Raw genomic sequence first — 10,648 nt, forward strand, 5'->3', positions numbered from 1 at the left:
AGAAGCAGCACAGAAGGAAGTAAGGAAGATAATTGCTGGCTTGAACTACAATACATTTTACTTGCGGGCAAAGGGCCAGCTTACACGAGGCAGAATATGCAGGACCATCTTATTGGAATTCAGGGGTGGGCCTCCATTCTTGTCCAGAGACAGCTGTAAACCAGCAGCCCATAGCATCACAATCAGGCACTGAGTTTTGTCAAGGAATGCTGATACGTACAGAAGCAGCTTCAGCAGCTTTGGCTGCACCCCTACCTAGCAAAATGACAGTCAATCTCCAATTCCAGATGACAAGAACTGGATAAAAACTTAAAACAAATGGTGACCTTTCAAAAGATTAATTTGTTTACCAACAAAACGTTCAACGTTTGTCATCTCAGATGGGGGTGACCTTCACGTTCCCATTTCTAGGTTGAAAGGATGCTGACTTTAGTCATCTGTTAAGTTAACTCCATCTCACCAATTATTTCCTTTTTATTTTTACTGACGAGAAGATTTTATTAATCCACTGTACTGCTTATTATGATTACATACCATAATACAAATGCAACAAGCTTATTTTGAATTACTGTGGTGTAACATCGATTTGTTTAAGTCTCATTCTGCTACCAATGCCAAATTATGCTTTGACTATAATTATAGCCATATGCATAGGTTTAAAACACAATCAGATTTTGAGGACCAAAACACCTGATTTTCTTCTACAGCTTCTTCTAATCATTTGAAATGAAAAGAGTTGCCCTGCTCTGCCTTAATTTAAAATTTCAGAAATGAATAGACTCTCAGTGATAAGCATTAGTGATTAGTATGATGCAAATACCAAATAAAGAACAAATAACTGAGGACGTGATTAGAGTGACTGCACTCAAATAAGTTAGCTAAAAAAAACACCAACAAAACAGAATCACTGCCATCACCGTTAAAGCCACGCTATATAAGATGCAACTCATAAAGGCTAGAAATCATCACCGTATTAAATTCTAACTCATGAATAAATTAAAAGGTTCCTAAGTTTACAGTATAATATATATTTATATGAAAACAGGGACCAAGAAGTGCCAGAATAATTCTATAAAAGAACAGCAGTCCTATGAAAACGAAAGGTATAGTTGTGAATCTTTTCTACATTGCAGCAGTTAGTAAGAATTATTTTTGCTGCAATTCAGATTGCTATTTGTTTTGCTAGATCCTCCATGGGAAGCGTACATATTTAATAATTATCTACTCATCATTTTTCATTTGTTATCCAGATACAGTCTACAAAATAAAGGGATGCCCAGTCTACCAATGGTGTTTCAAACAGAATTACATTTCTCATTTTAAACTAACTACGGAATGTTACAGAGGATAAAGCATTAGTGCTTATCAAACCAAAAAAGTACAAAAGGGCCATAGTAACCACATAATTAATTTCCTTTAGTTTCTGTAATAAAATTCAGCATCAGTAAACACCAAAAGAGTAAGAAAAGAAAATTTTCATGAAAAAATGAGATCGTTACTAAGTTCGAAAATGAAAATAATTTTTCATGCTACTAAAATGGTAGGATAGGAAAAAGTCTGTGAACTTTGTGCTTGACCTAACTAGTTAGATCAAAACCAGTTTGTTTTTAATCTAATCACATTTTAAAATGCTCAGGTCTCCTTGAAAACTGGGAGGCTGACAACTCTTAGAAAAAAACTGAATGCAGTTAATCGAGTGATTATTTTTTCATTCCTGTCACTAGGAATCTTTCTGCCACTGATTTTTTTTGGGAGATAATCTTTGAATTCATGTACATACATAGGGCATGTACATGGGTATACGCATATGTCCGCCCGTGTGTGTGTATGTACAAATATTGCCCTCTAATGGCAGATTAGAAAAAACAGGGTAGGTAGTAGCTAACCTAATTCTTCTTATAGGTACTTTAATTGCTGTTTATTTTTCCAAAATCAAAGACCATATAATTTTAGACCCGCAACTACACACTGATTTATTTTAGCTACTCTTGGCAATCTATAGCTATCATTTCACTGAGTGCTTGTATACATCATATTTAACAAAAATGCCTTCATTCACAATCTTGGCAGCGGATTTTGCAAATCCAATTGCAGAATTCCCCCCCCAGTGAAGACAGAACATTTCAAAACACAGATTGTGCCATGAAATTCAAGAACTTTTTTAGTGTCTACTTCAGTAAAACTGCAGAATAAATTACAGATGGAAAATACCTACTTTTTTTTCAGCCAATCTCCCTGTCATAAACAGTTTCTAAGCAACTGTAAATATGTATCAGAGAGCTTGACTAATTTACATTAAATGTTAGTAATTTAAGTCAACATTAAGAAGTTTTCTCTGATCAGTATACATTTCAGTGAGAGTGGTAAAACACATGGCTCTCCACAGTAGTATAATATTCTTCTCTGTGAGTGTTTTAGAGTGGTTCTAAAAAGCCATTAGCCATGATGCTTTTTTCTAATTAACTCTATATCACAGGGTTAGACAAATCACCTCTTAGTCTGGGCAACAGCTTTCAAAAATCATTTTTTATAAGTGGCAGCTTACAACCGTGCGATTCACAGATTCTGTTTACGTTGTTTAAAACCAAGCACCCTAGAATCTTATGGCAATGGGCTTGCTGCATAATACTTCTATTACAAACATTAAATTCTAGAAGAGCATCCTTGTGTGAGACCATTGGGCATATTCTTTCATGTGGACAGTGCTGCGCTGAATTTGCGAACATAACTGATTTTTGAGGATGCCTGTGGCTATCAATTTTTTTTTTAAAGCATACTTTAAAGAAAACCATCCTCATGTTTGTTTAAGAGGAGCAGCAGTTCTGCAGAACAGAAATTTGGAAGAATCAAAACTTAATGTTACACAGCTTAAACATTCTAAGACCAGAGAGAAGAGCGATAGCAGGGCCGCTGGTCAGGATACTCCTACTAGCGTGTTATGAGCAGTGCTCAGTCTCAGCTTTTTTAGATAATGATTTTGTACTAAGGGAAATATCTTGACCAGAGATAAAAGAAAAGCTTGCTTCAGAACACCTTGTAGGTGGACAGTGAGCATGCTTGGGATCTATAAGACACTGAAATATCTCCACATGCAGCCCAAGGATCTAAATCTGTCCCTCACATTCCAAAGCAAGTCCTCCAGGCACGGGAATAAGAAGCAGAATGGGACATTCTCTCCCAAAGCTCGTCAGAAAAATAAGATGCAAATGACACCTAAATTCATGCATTCAGTCTAGGATTCTGATTCTTATTTAGTATAACCCCTATTTTTCTGTTGCAGTGACACTGATTTCTGGTGTGATAGCCCTATGGTAGGATTGCTTCTTTAAAAAAAGTCAATTAAAAACAGCATCAAAGCAATGTACAAGCATTTTTCACTCATTCATAACAATCCTATTGACATTTGAAAATTGAAGGCATTCATGTCTCTTAAAGAAACAGCCATGGAACAAACAACTGAAAGCCCATTCTTATCAACAAAACCCCTTTTACGTCTTCCTTGATCTTTGTGTCACGTTCTGAACTCCACAAACTCCAATTTATCTTCAGACCCTGATTTTACTGAGATTACTCACCACGCACATTCCCATGTATGCTTATACTTTTGCTGTACTGGGGTCTTGTTACCTAAACCCGTTACATTCTATGTTTGTTTTCCCTTTGTCACTCAGAATGTTTTGATTGTTACATAGGAATATCAAAAAATGGAAAATTATGGGGTACTTTCACTTACAATATATACATTTTTTTATTATTTAGGTCTGATACGTATTAACTTTAATAATGAACAGTCAATGTATATAAACCCATAACACGTAAAAGTTACTCACGGGAACAGGTCTTTTCTTAGTTATAAGTGGCAGCCTGATCTCGTAGCTCTGTTGTTTTAAAACAACTTTCTTGTTGATGTTCTCTGGGTCAAGCATAATTTTCATATCCATTTCCAGCTGGTGCTGAAACAGAATATGCACAGTCTAAAAATAATTGCACTAGGCCAGAAGCGTTTATAAACAGGAATTGACTAACATGTTCATAAATTTGCAATAGGATGATTAAATAATCATGTTAACTCACTGTCCACACAGAACTGGGCAAACAATGACAAAAACAGTGTTTTTGATTACACAAGTGACTTAGCAAGGCATAAAATTACCATTCCTATACATGTTTCTACCAACATTTGTTCAATTCATTTCAGTATAAGTACTGAAAGTTCCAGATTTGCATGTCTTTGAGTTAAATTTTAAGTGGAAAGGACAATCAAGCTTGACTCATTTGATTAACATAGGCCATTTGTTGATTCCATTTACCTTTGCTATAAAACAAATGTTTCGATACATACAAATTAGGAAACACGGACAAAACAAAGAATATTTAAAAAAATCCCAACTCATTGTTATGAATATTAATACAACTTATCCTGTTGGAAAGAGTTAATACAGCCACATTTTATAAATATAGCTGTTCACATAAAAAGTATTTTGATTATGATGCTATTTTATTTATTTATTTTTTTCCTGAATGTTGTCTCAGGTAAGTCTCAGATCAGCTTTTTGACGGAGTTTGCATCTCTGCTTTACAAAACTATTTCGTGAACTAGTCAAGAGTATGTAAAGTATGTGTCTAACCATAAATGTGGATTCAGACATACGCAACACCCTTCTAATCTAAAGCACATACTTCTTGTATAGAAGCCAGAGGTGGCTTTTCCTGTCATAAAAGCATCTTAAGGTGAAAACATTTCAGTTCATCATGCATGTGCTTTAATTTACACCTGGATCTGTATCAATTGTGGTAATTTCTCCCAGTGCTTTCATTGCTAACTAGTCTCTGCACTCAACAGGGTTTATTTACCACCCAATGCCAAACAGGGAGGAATCCTCAGATGGCAGGAACTAACGGATTGCCAGACAAGTCCACAGAGCTACGGCAATTCAGAGGAGCTAGAGGCCTGCCACTTTATGTGCTTAATTCCCACTGCATGGATAGGGGAATACAAAAACCCCTCTTACCATGTGAGATCCAACTAAACATATTTATAGATGAGAACTCTCTACTGAGATTTCCATTGTGTTAACATAAAAAGAAATTTATGAGAATTATGTTTTTTGACAAATAAAATAGTCCATAAAAAGTGTAAGAATCATTAGAGGTATATTTGAACTATTAAGCAATTGTATTACTTTGTGAGAGCACTAAAACCGGTTGAATTTATTTATCTGCACAATATATTCCCTTCTTTTGATAGTAATTACAAGCAGATGTATCAATGAGACGCTCATTTAGATTTGGGTTTATAAGAACAAAAGTTATTATCCAAGCCAATTACTCTTTTACCCACATGGCTGCACAGAGACAGAAAGTTCAATTTTCACCTCGTCAGTGATTTTGTGTTATTTATTTTATTACTATAGCACACCACTGTACAGAAAGGAAACTGCTTGTGCTATTAAACAAGAATTGGGGGAAAATTGAGTACCTTCTCAATTAAAATAGGAGATGATTCACAATTCAGATTCCCCAGTCAGACTGACAGTGAAATGATCAGCGTTGGAGTGGCAAATTCCACTAAGTGTAACAAGAATTGAAATGCTTAATAATAAAAAATAATAATAATCTATGGCAAGTGACAATTCTACACTTGCGGGATGGTATCATTGGTCTCTTCCATCTATATCATCCAAGGTTTTACAATTAAGCTGGCCTGAACCTTCTTGATATAGAACAAAAAAAAAAGGTGAGAAGAGCAGGGCAAACAGTGCATTATTACAAATATAATGCTTTACAAGAATGAGAATTATTGTGCTCAACAATTAGCATGGAGTATAGAGGAATATACAAAACAAGTTGACGTGTTCAGTACAGTTAAAGATTTGAATCCTGTTTTATTTCAACACAAAAGTCATGTCAGAGCAGAGGTCATTTTATCGCATAGCAGGCCAACAAATCAGACTCTCTAGGTAATTCTGTTTTGCAGATGCAGGTGGTGCATGGTCAAATGGAGTCTAATTCCTTTATGAAGGAGTTACATTACATTAATCTTTGAAACAATCTGTATTAACAGTAACTAAACCGCTTTTCATGTCTGGCTATTTGTGGTATGTGCAAATTCTAGAGCCCTCTAGAAACAACTTTTTGTTTACATATTTAATTCTATTAAAGATGAGAGAACATTAACTTCTACTGTACATTCACAATGTCAACTTTTACTGATAAAACAAAATTAAGCTGCACAAGCAAAAGCTTGGGTGTTTCCAATTATGCGACTATTTTATTTGAACTGATTCACCTACTGGTTATGGACAAGCGTCGTTTCAGACATTGCTACACGGGGGCTTTACAATTCCTGCACAAGGAAGATGCCTCTTTATGGTTCTTAAGTGTCATTAGAAGAAGGAACCCAATTACAGCACACCATGAGGAAAAAAAAAAAAGGGGGACAGTGCTTCGCAATTCCTCCTATGAGTCAGGTTCGAACAGCCTCATGCTGCTGCTCTTATGATTCAGAAATACTGTACGTGTGACTAAACAATAATTTTAAGCCTATTCTGACACCTGTGGGCAAACTATTTCCCACATGACAAGTATTCTATGTGAAAATTGCATCTGTGCTCATTTGACTCCAACCTTATTTTATCCTAACTGCTACAAATACAACTTATGCTCCATTTCTACTCTCACATGGCCTACTACGGATTGCAAAGCACAAAAATATTACTACATGAATTATTCATTGCTCTCAGAACCTCTGTGGGTAAAAGTTGATTCCTTCAAGCCTAAGTACCTGGAAATACTGTCTGCAAATGGAAAACTATTCAGTTCACAAATATTTCTTCTGAGTGGACTGAAATTTGGAGAAACAGGAAAGTACTCTTAAATACAAACAAAAATTGTTTATAGTTGCAAGTGAGGAAAAGACAGGAAGTGAGGAATTGTAGGTGAGAATTTCCCAGCTGGATTTCACAACTATTTAATAATAAAAGCTTTTTATGTTGGCATGACGGGCATGTAGAACAGCTGGCAAAACAGCGCTGTTTGTCGTTTTCTTTATAATGGGAAATGAGGGCTAGCTTGTGTGTCACTGGATATGCATTTCCAAGCAGATGCCATGGATATCAGACATTAAAAGACAAAGAGAAAGACAAGGCAGGACATAGGATATGTTCCACTGTAAATTAAGCTCATTCATGCACATGAAGAGTTGAAAGACCATCGATAATATAGAATTTACAGAGTAAATGAAACCTGTTTTTTTTTTTCCCAAAACATAAGTCTCCAAAAATGTAAGTGAACAGAAGTTCATACAGGACAGGGTTAGAGTACTGTCTAGCAAACTGTATCCTGCTTTCAGAACACGATTAAGCACTATCCTTAACCATTCAAAATTGGGAATGCCGGGGTACTCCATTCGACAAATTCCAAAGTTCATATTCTTTGCAAATTATGAATGAAAACATTTCACAACAATAACAGTAACATTTTATACAAAGATATAAAAATTTATATATAAAGATTACTGACTTTTGCAGTACAATCTCACAGAAATTCATTTTCATAGTTCTACTGCATAATGAAATTTGTTCAAGTTAAATAAAAAACAGATCTCACTATCTTATCATTTCAAAAGTAAGCAATACTTTAATATTGCTTTACAGTGGGACTTCTTTTACAAAGAAAATCAGCAACAGAAGTGTTTGGCTGCTCATTCTGGCTATACAATTTTGTGTAGCTTCTGGTAAGTCCTAGTACAACAGACAGCCTCCTCTTAAAGTTCTCTCTCATCAAAGTTCCCTTGAATTTAAACCATAATAACATAAAATTGTGAAAATGGGTATTTTAAAATATTTTATTCAATTAATTATTTAATTTGTTTTTAAAATGTTTGAGAAAACCACCTTGAACTCACCAGTTAAAACTCACACCTTAGAATAAATAAATAAACAAAAAAAAACCTTCCAATACAACTATTTTAAGAAGGCTTTAAATGAATTTACAAGGATTTCACTTATGAAAGACATCGAAACATCAGATTTAAAGGAAAAAACCTACACTTATTACAGAGGTGACTGCCCTATATATGAATGAAAATCTTTCCCACGTCTCTCCGTGTCTTCTACACAGAAACAAACGAGAGAACTAGCTTTAGTCTCAAATTACACAAACATTTATATCTGTGCTCCTGCTATTCCAATATACAGTCCCATTTACTTCAAAGTCATTACTCACAGAGTCACAGTTAAGCCTATGATATTTGCAGAACCAGGACCTTAAAACAGAATAAACGTATAGTCTCAGGATTCTTTAACAATGTACTTGTGGGAGAAAAATAAGGAATGGAAGGCTTGTGGATGCACCCATGATACTACTAAGGTCCTTCATAACTTAGACTTTATCCTAACCGTGAAGCAGTGAGAAAGCTCCTGCTTCTCAGCTCTCTCATTCTACTGAGAATTTTTAACATATTCAGTCACCAGATGGTGTATTATGAAAAACTGAATTCATGTGGAGTCAGAACATAAGGTCATGGGATCAACCGGTAACCTACAAGATGACAGCCTACTCATTTAATGCGGTCTCTGGCAAAACAAGTAATATGTTATTTCAGACCTGTGAACCTTGAGAAATACGTAGTGCTGATTTGCTGCATGCCTGGACAGTCATGGGCTCAACAGGCACTCGTGGTAAAACAAGCTGTTTCTGAGGAGCACCAAAATGAAGCCCCCTGAATTAGAAAGAAAGAAACAGTGAGGTTTTTAAAACTTATTTTGATTTTACCCATTAAATCCACACCGCTTCCATGTGGTTGAATCTAAAATGCTATATTTTTATTTAAACGTGTTTAGTGAAAAATTACAGGAGTTAACTGAAGGTTGCTTTCACTTCTTAGGACTGCATTTACTTCTGTATTGCTTTATATTGCTTTTTAACTTAAACAAAATAAAACTAAAATAGTAAATGACCAAAATAACCTCATTTGGGCCAATATTTCCATTTGCTTTATAAGATCCTGGTACCATAGTTTTTCTGTCTTGATGCATGCATTTGTCTCTGCAATAAAACAGCTGTTTCACTTACCATTTAGTGGGCTGTTTTGAACGTACGTCTTCATTATCAGTAGAAGAAATAGTTAACACTTGTCTGTTTATAGCATTTAAATAATTTTCAGCGTGTTTCTGTCAGAGAAAAAAAATAACGTTTAGACTATTATAAAGGTATGAGTGATACTAAATTTATTTAACTCAGTTAACTTAACAATCTAGATCTTCCCGTGACTGAAAAGTTGATAGGATCTGTACTTCTGTTGGACTAAATCAGACTTTGGCTAAAGTTAAGAGGCCTAAAATCAATTAATTCTGGCCATACAAAAAAAAGGAAGCCACTATTGTAGTGCGTAATATTTGATGAATCCCATCATTTGCTGATCAGAAAGGGAACTTGCAGGATGACAGACATATGTCCCTAAGTGAATTGCTGACAGAAATCTCAAAGATTGAAGCGTCTTCTGGATCTGTTCCATTTTACTTACTCTCAGCCCAAGTTCAGCTCTTTCAACTGCTGTTTCCAGATCGCTGATATCCACATCTTTCACATTTCCCTTCAAGCTGATATTTTTCACTTTGTCTTTAAGCTTGTGAAGGTCTTCTTGAACCTAAAAAGCAAGTTATGACAGAAGTCATACCTATAACCCAAATCTGTGGGATTATGTATTAGCATTTAATCCACATTTTCACTGATTCTGCTTTGTCAAAAGTATTCCCAAATGCTGCTGCCAATGCAGGGGCTTGTTCGGAGACCTTAGTCTTGTGCCATGTGGATGGTTGATGCCTCCTGGACTCTGGACATTTTTGGGTGACTTCCATTTGAAGCTGACGAGATCCTCGGTTTGGAAGATTAGTTGAGAAGCATGGAGGAAACACGCAACTCAAAAACAGCGCAATTCTCCGCAATAGGATTTAAGCAGCTGATGGTACAAACAATCTGGTGATTCACAGAATATTTGCTAACCGTGATAGAATCACTCTTTAAAATACCATTTTGTGATTTTGGTTACGTGAATAGCATCACAGAAGTACAAATTGTGGATACTCGAAGAAAACAACGCTGTGGCTCACGTGTACTGAGGACTACAAGGTGATTACAGCAAGACGAGCAACTCAAAGGGACTCCAATGGGATTCCAACCCCCAAACCGAACCCTCACAGCATTTCTCGGGCACACGCTGCCAAATCCAACCCAGGTCCAACCGCTGAGGGCTTCAGTGCCGAGGGGAGCTCAGGAGACATCCCCGGCGGAGATGTATCCCAAGGAGACCCCAAGGAAGCCCACAGCGAGGCATTTATCCCTCACTTCGGGTGACATTTGGGTGACAGACAGAGCCACGCACCACAGGACAGCTTCTAGGGGACAGCTTTATGAGGTACCAACTTCACCCCTCCGCCCCCCAGAGCGAGCTGCCGCCTTCCCCCGCCCCCAGCTTCCCCCCCAGGGCCGGGGTCAGCGACTGGGCCCCTCCCGGACCCACCTGCACCAGGGCGGCCTCCGCCCCCCTCCCCGGGCCCGGCCCCGCCGAGCCGGCCATGGCGGCTGCGCCCGCAGCCCTAGCAACGGGACGCGCGAGGCGGGCCGTGCCACCCGCTCGCACCGCGAG

General features: G+C 37.0%; 1 protein-coding gene across 6 annotated transcripts in view; it reads right to left on the minus strand.

Annotated features, from left to right (window-relative positions):
* The window catches only part of IQCH (IQ motif containing H), an 85,296-nt gene that overhangs the window by 60,114 nt on the left and 14,534 nt on the right, over positions 1 to 10,648 (minus strand). For 3 of the 6 annotated variants that reach the window (XM_083851219.1, XM_083851218.1, XM_083851217.1), the window contains exons 1-5: positions 10,523 to 10,644; positions 9,527 to 9,649; positions 9,076 to 9,173; positions 8,608 to 8,722; positions 3,831 to 3,953 (exon numbers count right to left, since the gene is read on the minus strand). In XM_083851219.1, coding sequence (XP_083707345.1) covers positions 3,831 to 3,953; positions 8,608 to 8,722; positions 9,076 to 9,173; positions 9,527 to 9,649; positions 10,523 to 10,579 — 516 coding nt within the window. In that variant the 5' untranslated portion in view covers positions 10,580 to 10,644. Of the gene's footprint in view, positions 1 to 3,830; positions 3,954 to 8,607; positions 8,723 to 9,075; positions 9,174 to 9,526; positions 9,650 to 10,522; positions 10,645 to 10,648 lie in introns of those variants that run through there. The other 3 variants (XM_083851221.1, XM_083851220.1, XM_083851222.1) reach the window with 3 other exon arrangements.

This window comes from Anser anser, assembly GCF_964211835.1.
Source record: "Anser anser genome assembly, chromosome: 10".
In the NCBI taxonomy this organism is placed as follows: domain Eukaryota; kingdom Metazoa; phylum Chordata; class Aves; order Anseriformes; family Anatidae; genus Anser; species Anser anser.